General features: G+C 51.3%; 1 protein-coding gene across 5 annotated transcripts in view; it reads right to left on the minus strand.

Annotated features, from left to right (window-relative positions):
* The window catches only part of yeats2 (YEATS domain containing 2), a 188,966-nt gene that overhangs the window by 70,185 nt on the left and 96,054 nt on the right, over positions 1-22,727 (minus strand). For all 5 annotated transcript variants that reach the window (XM_067995545.1, XM_067995543.1, XM_067995546.1 and 2 more), the window contains one exon: positions 9,011-9,172. In XM_067995545.1, coding sequence (XP_067851646.1) covers positions 9,011-9,172 — 162 coding nt within the window. The remainder of the gene's footprint in view (positions 1-9,010; positions 9,173-22,727) is intronic.

Raw genomic sequence — 22,727 nt, forward strand, 5'->3', positions numbered from 1 at the left:
GCAGTGAGTCTGTGTGCAGTGAGGAGGGAGCCGTGAGTCTGTGTGTTGTGAGGAGGGAGCAGTGAGTCTGTGTGTCGGGAGGAGGGAGCAGTGAGTCTGTGTGTCGGGAGGAGGGAGCAGTGAGTCTGTGTGTCGTGAGGAGGGAGCAGTGAGTCTGTGTGTAGTGAGGAGGGAGCAGTGAGTCTGTGTGTAGTGAGGAGGGAACAGTGAGTCTGTGTGCAGTGAGGAGGGAGCAGTGAGTCTGTGTGTCGTGAGGGGGGAGCAGTGAGTCTGTGTGCAGTGAGGAGGGAGCCGTGAGTCTGTGTGTTGTGAGGAGGGAGCAGTGAGTCTGTGTGGAGTGAAGAGGGAGCAGTGAGTCTGTGTGTGGTGAGGAGGGAGCAGTGAGTCTGTGTGTAGTGAGGAGGGAGCAGTGAGTCTGTGTGGAGTGAAGAGGGAGCAGTGAGTCTGTGTGCAGTGAGGAGGGAGCAGTGAGTCTGTGTGTAGTGAGGAGGGAGCAGTGAGTTTGTGTGTAGTGAGGAGGGAGCAGTGAGTCTGTGTGCAGTGAGGAGGGAGCAGTGAGTCTGTGTGTAGTGAGGAGGGAGCAGCGAGTCTGTGTGTAGTGAGGAGGGAGCAGTGAGTCTGTGTGTGTCGTGAGGAGGGAGCAGTGAGTCTGTGTGTAGTGAGTGGGGAGCAGTGAGTCTGTGTGTGGTGAGGAGGGAGCAGTGAGTCTGTGTGCAGTGAGGAGGGAGCAGTGAGTCTGTGTGTAGTGAGGAGGGAGCAGCGAGTCTGTGTGTCGTGAGGAGGGAGCAGTGAGTCTGTGTGTAGTGAGGAGGGAGCAGTGAGTCTGTGTGAAGTGAGGAGGGAGCAGTGAGTCTGTGTGTAGTGAGGAGGGAGCAGTGAGTCTGTGTGTCGGGAGGAGGGAGCAGTGAGTCTGTGTGAAGTGAGGAGGGAGCAGTGAGTCTGTGTGTAGTGAGGAGGGAGCAGTGAGTCTGTGTGTCGTGAGGAGGGAGCAGTGAGTCTGTGTGTTGTGAGGAGGGAGCAGTGAGTCTGTGTGTAGTGAGGAGGGAGCAGTGAGTCTGTGTGTAGTGAGGAGGGAGCAGTGAGTCTGTGTGTGGTGAGGAGGGAGCAGTGAGTCTGTGTGTAGTGAGGAGGGAGCAGTGAGTCTGTGTGCAGTGAGGAGGGAGCAGTGAGTCTGTGTGTTGTGAGGAGGGAGCAGTGAGTCTGTGTGTGGTGAGGAGGGAGCAGTGAGTCTGTGTGTGGTGAGGAGGGAGCAGTGAGTCTGTGTGTCGTGAGGAGGGAGCAGTGAGTCTGTGTGTCGTGAGGAGGGAGCAGTGAGTCTGTGTGATGAGGAGGGAGCAGTGAGTCTGTGTGCAGTGAGGAGGGAGCAGTCAGTCTGTGTGTTGTGAGGAGGGAGCAGTGAGTCTGTGTGTGGTGAGGAGGGAGCAGTGAGTCTGTGTGTCGTGAGGAGGGAGCAGTCAGTCTGTGTGATGAGGAGGGAGCAGTGAGTCTGTGTGTAGTGAGGAGGGAGCAGTGAGTCTGTGTGTCGTGAGGAGGGAGCAGTGAGTCTGTGTGTAGTGAGGAGGGAGCAGTGAGTCTGTGTGCAGTGAGGAGGGAGCAGTCAGTCTGTGTAGTGAGGAGGGAGCAGTGAGTCTGTGTGTAGTGAGGAGGGAGCAGTCAGTCTGTGTGATGAGGAGGGAGCAGTGAGTCTGTGTGTAGTGAGGAGGGAGCAGTGAGTCTGTGTGTAGTGAGGAGGGAGCAGTGAGTCTGTGTGTAGTGAGTGGGGAGCAGTGAGTCTGTGTGTAGTGAGGAGGGAGCAGTGAGTCTGTGTGCAGTGAAGAGGGAGCAGTGAGTCTGTGTGTGGTGAGGAGGGAGCAGTGAGTCTGTGTGTAGTGAGGAGGGAGCAGTGAGTCTGTGTGCAGTGAGGAGGCAGCAGTGAGTCTGTGTGTTGTGAGGAGGCAGCAGTGAGTCTGTGTGCAGTTAGGAGGGAGCAGTGAGTCTGTGTGTTGTGAGGAGGCAGCAGTGAGTCTGTGTGCAGTGAGGAGGGAGCAGTGAGTCTGTGTGTTGTGAGGAGGCAGCAGTGAGTCTGTGTGCAGTGAGGAGGGAGCAGTGAGTCTGTGTGTTGTGAGGAGGCAGCAGTGAGTCTGTGTGCAGTGAGGAGGGAGCAGTGAGTCTGTGTGTCGTGAGGAGGGAGCAGTGAGTCTGTGTGTAGTGAGGAGGGAGCAGTGAGTCTGTGTGTAGTGAGGAGGCAGCAGTGAGTCTGTGTGCAGTGAGGAGGGAGCAGTGAGTCTGTGTGTAGTGAGGAGGGAGCAGTGAGTCTGTGTGTTGTGAGGAGGCAGCAGTGAGTCTGTGTGCAGTGAGGAGGGAGCAGTGAGTCTGTGTGTCGTGAGGAGGGAGCAGTGAGTCTGTGTGTAGTGAGGGAGGAGCAGTGAGTCTGTGTGTTGTGAGGAGGCAGCAGTGAGTCTGTGTGCAGTGAGGAGGGAGCAGTGAGTCTGTGTGTCGTGAGGAGGGAGCAGTGAGTCTGTGTGTAGTGAGGAGGGAGCAGTGAGTCTGTGTGTAGTGAGGAGGGAGCAGTGAGTCTGTGTGTAGTGAGGAGGGAGCAGTGAGTCTGTGTGTAGTGAGGAGGGAGCAGTGAGTCTGTGTGTAGTGAGGAGGGAGCAGTGAGTCTGTGTGTGGTGAGGAGGGAGCAGTGAGTCTGTGTGTAGTGAGGAGGGAGCAGTGAGTCTGTGTGTAGTGAGGAGGGAGCAGTGAGTCTGTGTGTAGTGAGGAGGGAGCAGTGAGTCTGTGTGTAGTGAGGAGGGAGCAGTGAGTCTGTGTGTAGTGAGGAGGGAGCAGTGAGTCTGTGTGTAGTGAGGAGGGAGCAGTGAGTCTGTGTGTGGTGAGGAGGGAGCAGTGAGTCTGTGTGTAGTGAGGAGGGAGCAGTGAGTCTGTGTGTGGTGAGGAGGGAGCAGCGAGTCTGTGTGTGGTGAGGAGGGAGCAGTGAGTCTGTGTGTAGTGAGTGGGGAGCAGTGAGTCTGTGTGTGGTGAGGAGGGAGCAGCGAGTCTGTGTGTGGTGAGGAGGGAGCAGTGAGTCTGTGTGCAGTGAGGAGGGAGCAGCGAGTCTGTGTGTAGTGAGGAGGGAGCAGTGAGTCTGTGTGTGGTGAGGAGGGAGCAGCGAGTCTGTGTGTGGTGAGGAGGGAGCAGTGAGTCTGTGTGCAGTGAGGAGGGAGCAGTGAGTCTGTGTGTAGTGAGGAGGGAGCAGTGAGTCTGTGTGCAGTGAGGAGGCAGCAGTGAGTCTGTGTGCGGTGAGGAGGGAGCAGTGAGTCTGTGTGTTGTGAGGAGGCAGCAGTGAGTCTGTGTGTTGTGAGGAGGGAGCAGTGAGTCTGTGTGTTGTGAGGAGGGAGCAGTAAGTCTGTGTGTCGTGAGGAGGGAGCAGTGAGTCTGTGTGCAGTGAGGAGGGAGCAGTGAGCCTGTGTGTGGTGAGGAGGGAGCAGTGAGTCTGTGTGCAGTGAGGAGGGAGCAGTGAGTCTGTGTGTTGTGAGGAGGCAGCAGTGAGTCTGTGTGCAGTGAGGAGGGAGCAGTGAGTCTGTGTGTTGTGAGGAGGCAGCAGTGAGTCTGTGTGCAGTGAGGAGGGAGCAGTGAGTCTGTGTGTCGTGAGGAGGGAGCAGTGAGTCTGTGTGTAGTGAGGAGGGAGCAGTGAGTCTGTGTGTAGTGAGGAGGCAGCAGTGAGTCTGTGTGCAGTGAGGAGGGAGCAGTGAGTCTGTGTGTAGTGAGGAGGGAGCAGTGAGTCTGTGTGCAGTGAGGAGGGAGCAGTGAGTCTGTGTGTCGTGAGGAGGGAGCAGTGAGTCTGTGTGTAGTGAGGGAGGAGCAGTGAGTCTGTGTGTAGTGAGGGAGGAGCAGTGAGTCTGTGTGTGGTGAGGAGGGAGCAGTGAGTCTGTGTGCGGTGAGGAGGGAGCAGTGAGTCTGTGTGTCGTGAGGAGGGAGCAGTGAGTCTGTGTGTAGTGAGGGAGGAGCAGTGAGTCTGTGTGTTGTGAGGAGGCAGCAGTGAGTCTGTGTGCAGTGAGGAGGGAGCAGTGAGTCTGTGTGTAGTGAGGAGGGAGCAGTGAGTCTGTGTGTAGTGAGGAGGGAGCAGTGAGTCTGTGTGTAGTGAGGAGGGAGCAGTGAGTCTGTGTGTAGTGAGGAGGGAGCAGTGAGTCTGTGTGTAGTGAGGAGGGAGCAGTGAGTCTGTGTGTAGTGAGGAGGGAGCAGTGAGTCTGTGTGTAGTGAGGAGGGAGCAGTGAGTCTGTGTGTGGTGAGGAGGGAGCAGTGAGTCTGTGTGTGGTGAGGAGGGAGCAGCGAGTCTGTGTGTGGTGAGGAGGGAGCAGTGAGTCTGTGTGTAGTGAGTGGGGAGCAGTGAGTCTGTGTGTGGTGAGGAGGGAGCAGTGAGTCTGTGTGTAGTGAGGAGGGAGCAGTCAGTCTGTGTGTGGTGAGGAGGGAGCAGTGAGTCTGTGTGTAGTGAGGAGGGAGCAGTGAGTCTGTGTGTAGTGAGGAGGGAGCAGTGAGTCTGTGTGTAGTGAGGAGGGAGCAGTGAGTCTGTGTGCAGTGAGGAGGGAGCAGTGAGTCTGTGTGTAGTGAGGAGGGAGCAGTCAGTCTGTGTGTAGTGAGGAGGGAGCAGTGAGTCTGTGTGTAGTGAGGAGGGAGCAGTGAGTCTGTGTGTAGTGAGGAGGGAGCAGTGAGTCTGTGTGCAGTGAGGAGGGAGCAGTGAGTCTGTGTGTAGTGAGGAGGGAGCAGCGAGTCTGTGTGTGGTGAGGAGGGAGCAGTGAGTCTGTGTGTAGTGAGTGGGGAGCAGTGAGTCTGTGTGTAGTGAGGAGGGAGCAGTGAGTCTGTGTGTAGTGAGGAGGGAGCAGTGAGTCTGTGTGTAGTGAGGAGGGAGCAGTGAGTCTGTGTGCAGTGAGGAGGGAGCAGTGAGTCTGTGTGCAGTGAGGAGGGAGCAGTGAGTCTGTGTGTAGTGAGGAGGGAGCAGTGAGTCTGTGTGTAGTGAGGAGGGAGCAGTGAGTCTGTGTGTAGTGAGGAGGGAGCAGTGAGTCTGTGTGCAGTGAGGAGGGAGCAGTGAGTCTGTGTGTAGTGAGGAGGGAGCAGCGAGTCTGTGTGTGGTGAGGAGGGAGCAGTGAGTCTGTGTGTAGTGAGTGGGGAGCAGTGAGTCTGTGTGTAGTGAAGAGGGAGCAGTGAGTCTGTGTGTAGTGAGTGGGGAGCAGTGAGTCTGTGTGTGGTGAGGAGGGAGCAGTGAGTCTGTGTGTCGTGAGGAGGGAGCAGTCAGTCTGTGTGTGGTGAGGAGGGAGCAGTGAGTCTGTGTGTGGTGAGGAGGGAGCAGTGAGTCTGTGTGTGGTGAGGAGGGAGCAGTGAGTCTGTGTGCAGTGAGGAGGGAGCAGTGAGTCTGTGTGTAGTGAGGAGGGAGCAGTGAGTCTGTGTGCAGTGAGGAGGGAGCAGTGAGTCTGTGTGTAGTGAGGAGGGAGCAGTGAGTCTGTGTGTAGTGAGGAGGGAGCAGTCAGTCTGTGTGTGGTGAGGAGGGAGCAGTGAGTCTGTGTGTAGTGAGGAGGGAGCAGTCAGTCTGTGTGTGGTGAGGAGGGAGCAGTGAGTCTGTGTATCGTGAGGAGGGAGCAGTGAGTCTGTGTGTTGTGAGGAGGGAGCAGTAAGTCTGTGTCGTGAGGAGGGAGCAGTGAGTCTGTGTGTAGTGAGGAGGGAGCAGTGAGTCTGTGTGTGATGAGGAGGGAGCAGTGAGTCTGTGTGAAGTGAGGAGGGAGCAGTGAGTCTGTGTGTAGTGAGGAGGGAGCAGTGAGTCTGTGTGTAGTGAGGAGGGAGCAGTGAGTCTGTGTGTGATGAGGAGGGAGCAGTGAGTCTGTGTGAAGTGAGGAGGGAGCAGTGAGTCTGTGTGTAGTGAGGAGGGAGCAGTGAGTCTGTGTGTCGTGAGGAGGGAGCAGTCAGTCTGTGTGTAGTGAGGAGGGAGCAGTGAGTCTGTGTGTTGTGAGGAGGGAGCAGTGAGTCTGTGTGTGGTGAGGAGGGAGCAGTGAGTCTGTGTGAAGTGAGGAGGGAGCAGTGAGTCTGTGTGTAGTGAGGAGGGAGCAGTGAGTCTGTGTGTAGTGAGGAGGGAGCAGTGAGTCTGTGTGAAGTGAGGAGGGAGCAGTGAGTCTGTGTGTAGTGAGGAGGGAGCAATGAGTCTGTGTGTAGTGAGGAGGGAGCAGTCAGTCTATGTGTCGTGAGGAGGGAGCAGTGAGTCTGTGTGTAGTGAGGAGGGAGCAGTGAGTCTGTGTGTGGTGAGGAGGTAGCAGTGAGTCTGTGTGCAGTGAGGAGGGAGCAGTGAGTCTGTGTGTTGTGAGGAGGGAGCAGTGAGTCTGTGTGTAGTGAGGAGGCAGCAGTGAGTCTGTGTGTGGTGAGGAGGGAGCAGTCAGTCTGTGTGTCGTGAGGAGGGAGCAGTGAGTCTGTGTGTAGTGAGGAGGGAGCAGTGAGTCTGTGTGTGGTGAGGAGGGAGCAGTCAGTCTGTGTGTCGTGAGGAGGGAGCAGTGAGTCTGTGTGTGGTGAGGAGGGAGCAGCGAGTCTGTGTCTAGTGAGGAGGGAGCAGTGAGTCTGTGTGAAGTGAGGAGGGAGCAGTGAGTCTGTGTGTGGTGAGGAGGGAGCAGTGAGTCTGTGTGTGGTGAGGAGGGAGCAGCGAGTCTGTGTGTAGTGAGGAGGGAGCAGTGAGTCTGTGTGAAGTGAGGAGGGAGCAGTGAGTCTGTGTGCAGTGAGGGGGGAGCAGTGAGTCTGTGTGTCGTGAGGAGGGAGCAGTGAGTCTGTGTGTGGTGAGGAGGGAGCAGTGAGTCTGTGTGTAGTGAGGAGGGAGCAGTGAGTCTGTGTGTCGTGAGGAGGGAGCAGTGAGTCTGTGTGTGGTGAGGAGGGAGCAGTCAGTCTGTGTGTCGTGAGGAGGGAGCAGTGAGTCTGTGTGTTGTGAGGAGGGAGCCGTGAGTCTGTGTGTAGTGAGGAGGGAGCAGTCAGTCTGTGTGTCGTGAGGAGGGAGCAGCGAGTCTGTGTGTTGTGAGGAGGGAGCCGTGAGTCTGTGTGTAGTGAGGAGGGAGCAGTCAGTCTGTGTGTCGTGAGGAGGGAGCAGTGAGTCTGTGTGTTGTGAGGAGGGAGCAGTGAGTCTGTGTGTTGTGAGGAGGGAGCAGCGAGTCTGTGTGTTGTGAGGAGGGAGCAGTGAGCCTGTGTGTGGTGAGGAGGGAGCAGTGAGTCTGTGTGTTGTGAGGAGGGAGCAGTGAGTCTGTGTGTTGTGAGGAGGGAGCAGTGAGTCTGTGTGTAGTGAGGAGGGAGCAGTGAGTCTGTGTGTAGTGAGGAGGGAGCAGTCAGTCTGTGTGTCGTGAGGAGGGAGCAGTGAGTCTGTGTGCAGTGAGGAGGGAGCAGTGAGTCTGTGTGTCGTGAGGAGGGAGCAGTGAGTCTGTGTGCAGTGAGGAGGGAGCAGTCAGTCTGTGTGTCGTGAGGGGGGAGCAGTGAGTCTGTGTGTCGTGAGGAGGGAGCAGTGAGTCTGTGTGTAGTGAGGAGGGAGCAGTCAGTCTGTGTGTCGTGAGGGGGGAGCAGTGAGTCTGTGTGTTGTGAGGAGGGAGCAGTGAGTCTGTGTGTAGTGAGGAGGGAGCAGTCAGTCTGTGTGTAGTGAGGAGGGAGCAGTGTGTCTGTGTGTGGTGAGGAGGGAGCAGTGAGTCTGTGTGTAGTGAGGAGGGAGCAGTGAGTCTGTGTGTAGTGAGGAGGGAGCAGTGAGTCTGTGTGTTGTGAGGAGGGAGCAGTGAGTCTGTGTGTAGTGAGGAGGGAGCAGTGAGTCTGTGTGTAGTGAGGAGGGAGCAGTGAGTCTGTGTGTAGTGAGGGGGGAGCAGTGAGTCTGTGTGTTGTGAGGAGGGAGCAGTGAGTCTGTGTGTAGTGAGGAGGGAGCAGTGAGTCTGTGTGTAGTGAGGAGGGAGCAGTGAGTCTGTGTGTAGTGAGGGGGGAGCAGTGAGTCTGTGTGTAGTGAGGAGGGAGCAGTGAGTCTGTGTGTAGTGAGGAGGGAGCAGTGAGTCTGTGTGTAGTGAGGAGGGAGCAGTGAGTCTGTGTGTAGTGAGGAGGGAGCAGCGAGTCTGTGTGTAGTGAGGAGGGAGCAGTGAGTCTGTGTGTTGTGAGGAGGGAGCAGTGTGTCTGTGTGTTGTGAGGAGGGAATAGGTGATCTGTGATTGATAATCTCTGAGCTTCAACCCATTTGGGACTCAGTTGTGAGCTGTAGACATGACTATCAGCTGGTCGAAGCCAACAGACAGGCACTGGACCAGTCTGCTAATAATTGGGGCTCAATTTATCGGCTGCCAGAGTCAAGGATTCTGTTTGAAGAGGAGTAAATGGAAAGGATTTGACTTGTTGATTCGTGGCGCACCGTAACACAGATTACTGAATTAACTGTTGAGATGAAGACAGAGGGGAAAAAACTGCTCCAGCACAGAGGGAGCACTGGGAGAAAAGAACTATCTTCCCCACATTTTTAAATGTTCACTGTCCTTCTACACTCTTATGTTTATTGTCACCACACAGAAATCCCTGGCCAGGGAGGGGACTGGAGCCGATCTGGGGCCGCAGCCATCTCCCTCGAGGGCTGACAGATGACCTGCCCTGTGGGCCCCAGGCTCCTCTCTAAATTCGAGGCGGGTGACCTGCTCCCAGGTCCCTGCAGTCGCCGTTCTGCCGCAGTCACTGGGACAGGTTCGGCACTGGCCTGCACCTCCCTCCAAGCCCCCCTGCACGAGGTAACACTTGGTGCATTCTTGGTGGTGTCGCCAAAGGGTATGTGTCTTTGGATTGATTGGTCCTGCTCAGAGCTTCCACTCAGCCCAGCCCATCGGGGTCGGGGCGATCCATGACCGTTAACCCCTGAACAGTCACACCTCCTTCCATCACAGTGACACGCGGTGCCACTCTCTACTGAAGGCCACGCCATCGTCCAGCTGGGTGATGCAGCTCTAGATTCTCGCTTGTCCCAACTCGCCCAACAAAGAAACGGTCTGTGCTTTGTCCGGCGGGTGCAGAAAAATCTTACCTGTTGGGTTGGCGGCCCGCAGGATGGCCCCCTGGGGTATCAGTAGCAGCTTGCCTTTGCCCGAGGGGTTCTTGCTGTTGGTCGTTAGGTAGAGTTTGGTCCCCGGGGGTAGATTAGCCAGGTTGGCCAAGTTGGTGGCTGGGAGTTGCAGCGTGGCCATGACTGAGGAGGGGGTGGAAAACTCAAAGTCAGAAGAGACACCGACAAACCTCAGCACTTCACACAATCGGCTGGCTGCACCAGAGCATTGGGCTTACTTGGTTTTCAGGTGAACCCCACCTGATAGGATCAAGCGCACTGTGTGACCGACTGAAGGCTCAGCCTCAGCGAGCAACATGTTTCCAAACAATCCTGCTGCTGGTTTTGTGCAAGATACTGTTTTTATGGCCCGTGCTGATTCGGTAACGCAAAGGCAGCTTGCTTCGATGCTTCCCGGATGCGGCACAGAAATACCACCTGGGCCTCTGGGGCTCCCACTGTTTGCCCACGGCACCTGCTGGGAAGTGCCAGAAATACAGGCCGCGGCACAATCCACCCGGTCGCCACAACACGTACTCCCACTCTATTTGCTGTGTGTGCCCAGTTACATGTGGTGAGCAGAGAATCTAGCCCTGAACTGCAGTTAATGCCACTAACAGATAAACGGGGATTAAATACTCATTAGGATAAAGTCTTGGATAGGACAAATTAAACCTGTGGGCAACGTTTACTAATCTTGACATTTGGGAAAAAAAATGTTTTCATTTGAAATGACCTTTGTTGTATTTTATTCTTTTGATAAAGCTCATTTATTCAATTCAGGAGACTGAAGGACCAGCATTAAACCCACTGCCAACGTCCGACTTGCTTTCTTTCTCAAATAAAATCAGTTCTTTCCCCTTTTCCCTCCAGCCCTATAACCCGCCAAGATCTCTGCGCTCCTCCAATTCTGGCCTCTGGAGCATCACAGATTTCCTTCGCCCCTCCACTGGCGGCCGCGCCTTCAGCTGCCTCGGCCCTAAGCTCTGGAATTCCCTCCCTAAACATCTCCGCCCCTCTCTCCTCCTTTAACACGCTCCTTAATACTTACCTCTTTGACCAAGCTTTTGGTAACCCGTCCTAATATCTCCGAATGATTTCTGATCACGCTCCTGTGAAGCGTCTTGGGACATGTTACTATGTTAAAGGCACTGTATGAATGAATAATGTTGTTGTTTCCCCTCCTTTCTCTGCCCTCCCCCTCCTACAGGTGTTGACTCTTCCTGGGTGCAATTCTCCGTCCTCCAACAACCTGCCCAAGCAGTCATTCTTCATGTGCAAGGCCGGCCAGTTAGCAGGGGTTGGTCAGCAGGCCGTTTGATGGTGCAGGTGAACCTGACCCTGCTCTCGCCCGCCGAAAAAACACTTGTACTTTCCGGGAGGAGTCCCTGGATGGCAATGGAGACAGGGGATGACCTCTGGCTGACCTACCCCCTCAATAACCTAGGGGCACCAAGGGAAAACCGTAGTGTCCATGTAGCTGTCCCAGAGTGATGTCAGCTTGGCTCACCTCGGAATCAGAAGGGTGCGGCTTGAAGCCCCAATTCAGCACATAATCGAGGCTGACACTCCAGTGCAGTACTGAGGGAGTGCTGCACTGTCAGAGGTGCCGACTTTCGCATGAGATTTTAAACCGAGGTTCCGTCTGCCCTCTCAGGCGAACGTGAAAGATCCCACAACCTGAGGTTATGAAAGGCGATATATAAATGCAATCCCTTTCTTTCTAACTCAGCGCAGGCCAGGGATTGGAACGGGGACCTTCCTGGTCTCCAAGGGTAACGGCAGCACACGGGGTGGGAGATTCAGCCACCGTTAAAGCAGTATGCGGTGGGGCATGCTGAGCAAGGCAATAGGGGAGACACTAAATACTGGTGTCCGCGGAGTACAGTCGCCACCACTTATAGCAGGCACGTGACGACTGGGACAATGTGGTAGCATTAATTTCAAGTACTGTAATTTTGTTGTGTGTGAAACACCTTGACCTTTTGACCTCATGGGCTGCTGGGTCAATTCAAGTGTTCATTTAAGTCATTAATTAAATGGGTTTTATCTGCTTTGGTCTTTGTCCAGTTTTAAGACTTTGTAGATGTTGCTATTCCTGGCAATAACAAAAGTTTCTGTTTAGACGGTTGTTTGGAAAGAAAAAGCATGAAACGTATTTTTGCCTCTGGTGTAAATAAAATGACAACTGCGGGTTTACTTGCTGTGATATCCCCATAACAGGCTGTAAAGTTACGAGCTGTCTTACAGTTTCAATGTAAAGTGAATAAAATGCACTGAACATTGTTTAAGAACAACTGGCTGCAAACTGTACGTTTCTCACTCATTAAAGCTGTCATAGCCCAAGGGAAGTAAAGTGTGCCTCAATTCGGCTCTTTTATTACATTCACTGCACCCTGACCAGGTACTATTTACTTGTTTGTTCTTGCAATGAGGTGCGAGCTGGTGAGTAAATCCAGCTGTTCCTGCCCAAAATGAACGGAGCAGGTAAGACGTTATAACCGGCAACTTTAAAATTGACATTAATGCAAATAGATAATGGTTATCGCCCTTTGGCCGATATAACAAGATTAAGGGGTGATCTAATTGAGGTGTTTAAGATAATTAAAGGATTTGATAGGGTAGGCAGAGAGAAACTATTTCCTCTGGTGGGGAGAGTCCAGAACGAGGGGGCATAACCTTAAAATTAGAGCTAAGCCGTTCAGGGGTGATGTCAGGAAGCATTTCTTCACACAAAGGGGAGTGGAAATCTGGAACTCTCTCCCCCAAAAAGCTGCTGAGGCTGGGGGGTCAATTGAAAATTTCAAATCTGAGATTGATTGATTTTTGCTAGCCAAGGCCCATTCAGGGATATGGAGCCACGGCGGGCGGATGGAGTTCAGATACAGATCAGCTATGATCTAATCGAATGGCAGAACAAGCTCGAGGGGCTGAATGGCCTACTCCTGTTCCTATAAGCAACTGCCTGTTTTAAGCGGTGGGGAGACTATACTGCGATTGCATGTGTACGCTGTATATGTGGGACAGTTCCTAGCCCTGATTAAACTAGAAAGGGAAATATAAATCCCTTCGAATGCAGGATAAATCCAGTATTAACTCGAGGCTGAGACTGCCAACAAACATGACCCAAACGACACACGGTTATGTTGTGTTCTAAAAACACTAGGCACATGAGAAAATACTTCAGCACCGCAGCAGTAATAAGAACGGTAACAGCTCTGCGGAGAGTTTAATTCTGAAACGTGCAGCTCAGTGCTGGAGATCTTTGTTCTCCCCTCACAGGGACCAGGCTGCTACTTGACACTCTCAGCTCTCATGCTGTTGTGCTGCCACCTGGTGGACATCACACATTCCACACGTCTTGCTCCAACTACAGACCTCACTGCAGATTTTCACTCCTCACGTCTCTGGCCTGTGAAGAGGGATGAACCTGTAGCTCATGCAGCAATAGGATGACAAGCCAGCCTGCATCCCCAAAGGATATCAATGCAGCGCAAATAAATTAAAACCATCTATTTATTCCTTAAACCTACTTATTGGTTTTAAAAATGGACAAGGCGATTGGACTGCAGAGGATTGAAATGATTTTGCCAAATGCAAAATATCACAGCAGCTGCCGTAACTTCGCGATGGAACAATTTCAGGGCCTAAAGTGTCGCAGTGCACAAAAACTGGCAATGATTCGTGTCTCGAGACGGAGGCAAAATGAAACTGTAACAAAATGTATCTAGTCTCCCCTCTACTGTCCCGATGTCTCCAATCTTCCCATGAATGTACTGATGTATTTATGTCCACTCTACTATTGAGTCATTCTGTCTGCCAGAACAGTTGAGAAAACTTGGCCCCAGTTGCATCTTCCAAGGGAAAAGTAGATAAAGATTTGGAGCAGAGGAAGTTGCACGGCCATTGGACAGACAGGGGGGCAGGAGGAATGCTGTGTACTTTAGCAACAGATACAATGCTCCGTTCAAGGAACCAGGCAATGTGCCGTCTAGTCCTGCTGGATCTGGTACTCTCAGCAGCAGTGCCCAGTGTGAAGGGCATCCTGCTCAGAGACTCACAAGCATTTCCCGCTGACTGCTCAGGAAATTGATAACAATGTGCAGACTAAGCGGCTGTGTGGGTTGTGTGGGCCGACTGTCAGTGCCGGGGCGGGGGGAGCACAGGTCAATTCAACTACCAGTCTGCATGCGGGGCAGAGTGGGGTTTAGTGGCAGTTTGCAGGAAACAGAATGGGATTAGAATGCCAGTATGTGTGGGGACAGAGTGGGGTTAAACTGACAGTCTGGGCAGTGAAACAAGAGAAACCAGAGAAACCGCTGAGCAACTGCAACGGGAATGATACTATCCACTGCACACACAAGGAGCAACAATAATACCACCCCCTACTTATACACAAGAAACAGTAATAATACCACCCCCTTGCTTTTAGATAAGCAGTAACACTAATACTGCCCCTACTTATAAACAACAGGAATACCACCCCCTTGCTTACACACAATAGTAATAATACCAACCCCTTGCTTTTACATAAGCAGTAACACTAATACTGTGCCTCATTTATACATAAGTAACAGTAATACCACCGACTTTCTTAATGCACAATGAGAAACAGTAAGAATACTGGCTCCTTCCTTTTGCACAAGTACCAGAATTAATACCGGCCCCTTACCGATATGAGTAAGAGCAATAAAATATTGGGTCCTTCCTTATACACAAGCACCATGATTAATACCAGCCCCTTACCAGATGAGTAACAGTAATAATACTGGCTTCCTTCCTTATGCACAAGTACCAGTACTAATACCAGCCCCTTACCAATATGAGTAACAGTAATAATACTGGCTCTTTCCTAAGACACAAGTACCAGTATTAATACCAACCCCTTACCTATATGAGTAAAAGTAATACTGGCTCCTTCCTTATACACAAGTACCAGTATTAATACCAGCCCCTTACCTATATGAGTAACAATTGGGAAATTGCGCCCAAAATTGCGTTGGTTAGGTTACAATTCAAGTTTCCACTAAATTGAGTTTGCATAATCACAAACGTAAAATCTTCCATGAACTCGCACAATTGGGCAGCGAAATAGAACGTAATCATTATTTTCCTTGCATTAAAAAAGTACTCATTGATGTATTTAAGAGTGGTAACCTAGTGCAGTTTCATTCATACAGCTGAGAATAGGTTTATTATAAAAAATATTAGGAGTGTCCAGTCCTCCACCTGTGAGTAACCTGATTTTAAATCGCAGAAAATGACTTAAAAAACTGCACAATTAATATTTTTTTAATGCAAGGAAAAAAATGATTACGTTCTATTTCGCTGCCCAATTGTGCGAGTTCATGGAAGATTTTACGTTTGTGATTGTGCAAATTCAATTTAGTGGAAACTTGAATTGTAATCTAACCAACGCAACTATGGGCGCAATTTCCCGATTGTAAAAATCTACACTGAATCACTTAATAGTTTCATTGGTGTACACTAATCAGTTTCTTAGTAAACTAAATACTTTTTGATATGTAAAAACTTTTCAAACGTTCCTACTGGTGCCTGTGCGCCTAAGAAAATGAACGTAATTTGAAGAGCCTCCCCGGACCAGTGTCACAATGTCGAACTCACAATGTCGACCTGGGGGTGTGGCCAGTTCCGTGGGCGGAGCCCAATCCGGGCGAACTGAATCTTAAACCAGCGTAAAAGATGGTGGAAAACCCTAAAGTAAGTGGGTTTGTGCGTAACTCGGGTTTAAAATTCCCCGATCTTTTGCGCTGGTTCGGCCAATTCCGCCGATTGTGCTGATATTACCGGCGTAAACCTGCGGAAGTTCTACCACAGGTAGAATAACAGTAGTGATATCGTCCCCTTACTTACACACAAACAGCAACAATAACAAACCTATCCCCTTACTTATATAAACAACAAATAAATCAGATTATGGACATTCATTAAAAGCAGATGTGTTGAAATGAAGAGCTCTGTTCACTAGAGGGTGCTGTTAGCTACTGGAAATCACAGTCCACGTCCCAGTCTCTAGTGTCTGCTGACTAAGAGCTCAACAATCTGACAGACCTGATCGGAAAGACACAAGCTCTGGATCTTGTGACTGGCACCATGCCAACCACACTAGTTTCACCGGAGCCAAGTTGAAATGTGTTTACTGCCAGAGACTCTGCAAGAACTGAACGTTTCATGACCTTTAAATTATCTCGCCAAAACAAAGAACGTTGAGCAGAATTTTTAAAAAAATCTACAGAACAGATTAATGGGGTGTCGGGGATCCCTTTAGGGCCATAGACCAGGCAGCAGTTTTAACACTTTCAAGGAATTTCTGTTGTCCATTGCCTTTATCTCCCCATAACTATGGATGGCTGGTTAGATTTAAACTCTGACAGATAGATGGACTTTGCAGACTGTAAATATAATGGCTTAAAAAAAATTTCATCTGCTCACTCCACGAAAAGTGTGACTTTTTATGGCTCGAGAGAAAAATCAAAGTCCAGTTCAATGAACAGAGGATCAGAAAAAGCCCATTAGGCCAACAAACCCTGCCCTTCTTCATAGATCAGCTCCATCGACCCACCTTCTCACCCTATCCTTCAATCCCTTCTCTCTCCAGAAACACATCAAATTGTCTCTTGATCCACTTTACACTATCCGCTTCAATGTCCTTCATTGGTTATGTATTCCACAACAGGCACATTCTTTGGCAGAAAAGGTCTATGTTGGTACAGAGAGCCCAATGGTCTATCTTGGTATAGAGAGCCCAATGGTCTATGTTGGTATAGACAGCTCACTGGTCTATGTTGGTATAGAGAGCTCACTGGTCTATGTTGGTATAGAGAGCTCACTGGTCTATGTTGGTATAGACAGCTCACTGGTCTATGTTGGTATAGACAGCTCACTGGTCTATGTTGGTATAGAGAGCTCACTGGTCTATGTTGGTATAGAGAGCTCACTGGTCTATGTTGGTATAGAGAGCTCACTGGTCTATGTTGGTATAGAGAGCCCAATGGTCTATGTTGGTATAGAGAGCTCACTGGTCTATGTTGGTATAGAGAGCTCACTGGTCTATGTTGGTATAGAGAGCTCACTGGTCTATGTTGGTATAGAGAGCTCAATAGTCTATATTGGTATAGAGAGCCCAATGGTCTATATTGGTATAGAGAGCCCAATGGTCTATATTGGTATAGAGAGCCCAATGGTCTATATTGGTATAGAGAGCCCAATGGTCTATGTTGGTATAGAGAGCCCAATGGTCTATGTTGGTATAGAGAGCTCACTGGTCTATGTTGGTACAGAGAGCTCACGGGTCTATGTTGGTATAGAGAGCCCAATGGTCTATCTTGGTATAGAGAGTTCACTGGTGTATATTGGTATAGAGAATTCACTGGTCTATGTTGGTATAAAGAGCTCAATGGTCTATATTGGTATAGAGAGCCCGATGGTCTATATTGGTATAGAGAGCCCAATGGTCTATATTGGTATAGAGAGCCCAATGGTCTATGTTGGTATAGAGAGCTCACTGGTCTATGTTGGTACAGAGAGCTCACTGGTCTATGTTGGTACAGAGAGCTCACTGGTCTATGTTGGTATAGAGAGCTCACTAGTCTGTGTTGGTACAGAGAGCTCACTGGTCTATGTTGGTACAGAGAGCTCACTGGTCTATGTTGGTACAGAGAGCTCACTGGTCTATGTTGGTACAGAGAGCTCACTGGTCTATGTTGGTACAGAGAGCTCACTGGTCTATGTTGGTACAGAGAGTTCACTGGTCTATGTTGGTATAAAGAGCTCAATGGTCTATATTGGAAAAAGAGAGCCCAATGGTCTATATTGGTATAGAGAGCCCAATGGTCTATGTTGGTATAGAGAGCTCACTGGTCTATGTTGGTATAGAGAGCTCACTGGTCTATGTTGGTATAGAGAGCCCAATGGTGTATGTTGGTATAGAGAGCCCAATGGTCTATGTTGGTATAGAGAGCCCATGGGAGATGGATATCTCACGCGCCTGTCACTGATGGCACACTATCAGTCGAAGTGCCTCGGGAAGCAAATAAATATTTTATGTTAGAAAATCACATGCTCTTTTCCGGGAACACGATGTTCCTGAACAAACAGACACAACAGATGGCTCCCAGGCACCACAGCAATAGACACAGGTGCAGAGTCACCACCAAAAGGATTTTCCAACCTAGCACAGAGGCAGTGAACAGCCAGCCCCTCCTTGTATGTCTGCTTGTCTGCTCCTGTCGAAACATGGAGCCAACCCAGGCAACAAGTGAGCAGTTGAATGAAGGAGGCGAGTATCACAAGCTGCACAACACAGCAGCGTGAAATCTACAGCACGTGGGTTGCGACTGACTGACTGCTGGTGAGGAATCTGGGCGGGTGGGGAGTCCGGTGCTGGGCCCCCTTGAGTTGTCCGCTGCTTCTATCCTCAGGCCCAGTGCCAGTGGGGCACGAAGACCCCTACTGATTCACAAAGCAACTCAACAATCCTTCGGTTACATCAACACTGAGTCCAACAGCAGGGGCTACTCTCAGGGCCCAGGTGGTTCTATGACAGGGCCTGCTGCCTTTACACTGGTAAAGATACAGACCGGCAAGAGAATTCAAATCAAGTCTTTGTATAAAGTACTGCAGGACTTTACTGCAAACTCCCGCTAGGGATTGAGAAGCAGCAGAGTGTCGCTCAGGCCCATCTGAAATTGCGACCCCCTTTATTTTGCTACTCCCTCTCCAGGACCTGTTACTCTCCCGATTCCGTTGTTCCTCTCCCCGTTCCTCTCCCCATTTCTCTTTGTTCCTCCCATTTTTGGTCACTCACCTTATTTCACTATTGGAACATAGGAACATCGGAACAGGAGTCGGCCATTCAGCCCCTCGTGCCTGCTCCGCCATTTGATAAGATCATGGCTGATCTGTGATCTAACTCCATATACCCGCCTTTGGCCCATATCCCTTAATACCTTTGATTGCCAAAAAGCTATCTATTGCTCTCTGTTACACCCACCATTTCTTCCTGTTCCTCACTGACTGCACCTGCCTCCCTGTTATTTCAGTGATGACCAATCTCTTATAAACACCTTGCCTGAAATTCCACCTCTATTTAAATCTTTCCTCAGCTTGTGAATAGCTTAATAACAAGATTCGAAAAGAAACAGGAAGTGAGGAAAATAAAAAGAAAACTCCTTGGCTGCCTCTGAAATGTTAATTAGCATACGTTACTGCTGCTGTACCTGACCTGAGAGTGTTTGATGGGACAGTGTAGAGGGAGCTTTACTCAGTATCAAACCTGTGCTGTACCTGCCCTGGGAGTGTTTGATGGGACAGTGTAGAGGGAGCTTTACTCTGTATCTAACCCGTGCTGTACCTGCCCTGGGAGTGTTTGATGGGACAGTGTAGAGGGAGCTTTACTCTGTATCTAACCCGTGCTGTACCTGCCCTGGGAGTGTTTGATGGGACAGTGTAGAGGGAGCTTTACTCTGTATCTAACCCGTGCTGTAACTAATCTGGGAGTGTTTGATGGGACAGTGTAGAGGGAGCTTTACTCTGTATCTAACCCGTGCTGTACCTGATCTGTGAGTGTTTGATGGGACAGTGTAGAGGGAGCTTTACTCTGTATCTAACCCAAGCTGTGACTAATCTGGGAGTGTTTGATGGGGCAGTGTAGAGGGACCTTTACTCTGTATCTAACCCGTGATGCACCTGCCCTGGGAGGGTTTGATGGGACAGTGTAGAGGGAGCTTTACTCTGTATCTAACCCGTGCTGTAACTAATCTGGGAGTGTTTGATGGGACAGTGTAGAGGGAGCTTTACTCTGTATCTAACCCATGCTGTATCTAATCTGGGAGTGTTTGATGGGGCAGTGTAAGAGGGAGCTTTGCTCTGTATCTAACCCGTGCTGTACCTGCCCTGGGAGTGTTTGATGGGACAGTGTAGAGAGAGCTTTACTCTGTATCTAACCTGTGCTGTACCTGCCCTGGAAGTGTTTGATGGGACAGTGTAAGAGGGAGCTTTACTCTGTATCTAACCCGTGCTTTATCTAATCTGGGAGGGTTTGATGGGACAGTGTAGAGGGAGCTTTACTCTGTATCTAATGTTGCTGCTCTGGATACTAATTCTGTCACATTTCACTGCTAAGGACAAAATCGTTCACTGCAGTGAGCAAAGAAACACAGTAACGATGTATGAATGCTTGACGTTACAGGCTGTAGAAAGCAGGTGCTATGGTGTGACTTGCCAACTCTTTCTGATTGACAACTGAATTAAATATAGACCTTGTACTGCTGTGGAGGTTCCCATTAGCCCAGCAGTAATGGTATCAAAAGAACGACACCCTCCGTGAGATTACCACCTTGCTTCAGTGGGACTGGCGGACAGTGGGAGTCAGTAGCGCAGGCAATAACCAAAAAAAACCACGGAAACTGGAAATGCGTTTTAAAGCATAAGACAGAGTAAAAATACATGTTTCAAGCAGTATGGTATACAATGAGGGGGGGCAGTGTTTGGAGAATGAAAATATACCAATCGGCACTAAATATACCAATCAGCACACCATGGCAGTATTCACACGCTGTGAACTGACCAGGGTCCAAACCTCCAACCAGTGGCAAAGTGTCTACTCATTAACGGAGATGGAAACAGGGGTGTGTGTGGTTATTCACCAATCACTGGAAGTGTCCAGTGTGAAGCTGTTAGCACAAGGTTAATCATTGACTGGGGGCACCTCAATGGGGTCAGGACCATTGGGCCAATTTTCTGATTGCAAGATCCTGGTACGGAGTGGAGCCTGCTGGGAATGCGTATCAGGAAAGTGCGTCCACGCGTTCAGTGATTTTTTTTGTCTATTAAAATTAATGGGATGGGAAGGCGTGGGCTCGGACCCAACATGCCCCCTCCCCTCTCCCCCCCCCCACCATGCCCCCTCCCCTCCCCACCATGCCCCCCTCCCCTCTCCCCCCGCCACCATGCCCCCCTCCCCTCTCCCCCCCCCACCATGCCCCCCTCCCCTCCCCACCATGCCCCCTCTCCCCCCCACCATGCCCTCTCCCCCCCACCATGCCCTCTCCCCCCCCCACCATGCCCCCTCCCCCCCCACCATGCCCCCTCCCCTCCCCCTCCCCCCCCCACCATGCCCCTTCCCCTCCCCCCCCACCATGCCCCCTCCCCTCTCTCCCCCCACCATGCCCCTCTCCCCTCTCCCCCCCCCACCATGCACCTCTCCCCCCACCATGCCCCCTCCCCTCTCCCCCCCACCATGCCCCTCTCCCCCCCACCATGCCCCCCTCCCCCCCACCATGCCCCTCTCCCCCCCACCATGCCCCTCTCCCCCCCCACCATGCCCCTCTCCCCCCCCACCATGCCCCCTCCCCTCTCCCCCCCCACCATGCCCCCTCCCCTCTCCCCCCCAACATGCCCCCTCCCCTCTCCCCCCCAACATGCCCCCTCCCCTCTCCCCCCCAACATGCCCCCTCCCCTCTCCCCCCCAACATGCCCCCTCCCCTCTCTCCCCCCACCATGCACCTCTCCCCCCACCATGCCCCCTCCCCTCTCCCCCCCACCATGCCCCCCTCCCCCCCCACCATGCCCCTCTCCCCCCCCACCATGCCCCCTCCCCTCTCCCCCCCCACCATGCCCCCCTCCCCTCTCCCCCCCCACCATGCCCCCTCCCCTCTCCCCCCCGCCCCCATTGTTAAGTGTCCACAGGCTGATCGAGCTTCACAGCTGAGCCCGATCCTGACCTGACCCGCTGTCCGTCCACACACACACTTGTAGCTGGCATCACTGGATAGCAACGGGAAGCTGATCTCACCTCCCCCGCCCTGTCAGGGGTACTGAGGCTAGTTTGAGTGACAACTTCCATTTATATATAGCACCTTTCACATCCTCGGAAAATCCCACGGTGCTTCACGGCCAACGAACCACTTTTGGAGTGTAGTCCCAGTTGTTAAGTAGGCAGACACAGCAGCCAATTAATGCACAACATGGTCCCACACACTGCAATGAGATAAATGACCAATTAATCTGTTTTTGGCGGTGTTGGGTGAGGGAGGAACGCTGGTCAGGACACAGAGACAGAGAAAGAAAAAAGAGTGAAGCAAGAAAGAGAGAGTGTGAGAGAGACAGTGTGTGAGCAAGAGAGGGAGCCAGAGTGACTGTGAGAGTTGGAGACAGAGGGACAGAAATATGATCTGAGCAGAAAGAATTACTTCCTTCTGGAAATCAGATTTCGTTTTTTTGAAGTTACTTGACAGCAGTTTTCAAAGAAACAAGTTATTCAGGGAAGTGGAAAGGGTTAATGGTGCAGCCGTGACACTGAGCTCTCGAAGGGATAAGAGCAGACTGTGGCTGCGAACATGACCCGTGATTACGCTGGCTTTAATGATCGGCGTTGACTTTGGACTTGTTTTTAAACTAAAAACAAGGGGAGCAGCTAAAAATAGGCACACTCCCAGGGCGGGCTGCTGCCAGCGACGTCATCACTTCAAACAGGTCACGCTGACAACAACCATCTGTCCAGAGGCAAACATCCCCTCGTGTTTGTACTCCCTCTGACGTTTAAACAAAACAAAAACACACAACACAAAAGGGACAGCAAGTTATTCCACAAGTGACCTCACAGCTCAGGAGTCACCAAACCCTCGTCATGAAAAAAAATTACGACACCCCACTGTTGTCTGGTATGTGGCCTCCTTATACAAGACGTGCAGGTATATCGTCTAAAATTAGGATTCCTCCAGTTTATAATGTCCGTGATAAAGTCAGTAAGAGTGGTCACGCCAAGTTTATCAGTAAAATTATTGAGAAAGAATTTCACGCCCTTTTGCAGTAGGAACTACAGATGAGATTTAACTCTTTACATCACTAATAATACTTTACTGTAATCAGCTCCCCATTGCGGCTAGCAGAATTCATAGAATCATTACAGCACAGAAGGCGGCCATTCGGCCCATCAAGCCTGTGCCAGCTCTTTGCAAGAGCTCCTTCCCTGTAGCCCTGCAAATTCTTTCCCGTCAAATATTTATCCAATTCCTTTTTGATAGCCACGATTGCATCTGCTTCCACTGCCCTTTCAGGCAGCACATTCCAGATCATAACCAATCACTGCGTAAAAAAGATTTTCCTCGTGTTGCCTTTGGTTCTTTTGCCAATCACCTTAAATCTGTGTCCTCTGGTTCTCAACCTTTCCACCAATGGGAACAGTTTCTCTTTATTTACTTTATCTAAACCCATCTCCTACAAGGATTGTTAAACACAGCGAGCCCCCCACCCCCACCACCAAGTCATATCACTTGGGAATGAGGCCACATTGAAGAGGTAGAATCAGAAGTGTCAGCAGCAGAGGCTGCCATCTCGCAATTCATTGCCTCCAGCCTAACACCAACCATCAACGAGAACACATGGCAGTCCTCGCCAGGTAATATCCCTAGGGAGGGGCGGGTCTTGATCCTGATGATCCGATCGCAGATTACATTCCAGTTATCTTAGAGCACCACCACCCCCCCACTCCCCGCCCTTCACCCCCTCCCCTCCATCCTCAGCTCAGCGGGTGAGTGCACCACACAGTGTGGTACTGAGCCAAACAGTACAGGTGAACCCAGATATGACCCAGCTGAGCTGACCTCAGCCAGGGCAGCAGTAGAGGGGCTACAATTGGCCTCTAGTCCCCCTGTGTTAGGAAGGGAATAAATCAGTC

This window comes from Heptranchias perlo, chromosome 13 (assembly GCF_035084215.1).
Source record: "Heptranchias perlo isolate sHepPer1 chromosome 13, sHepPer1.hap1, whole genome shotgun sequence".
NCBI lineage: Eukaryota > Metazoa > Chordata > Chondrichthyes > Hexanchiformes > Hexanchidae > Heptranchias > Heptranchias perlo.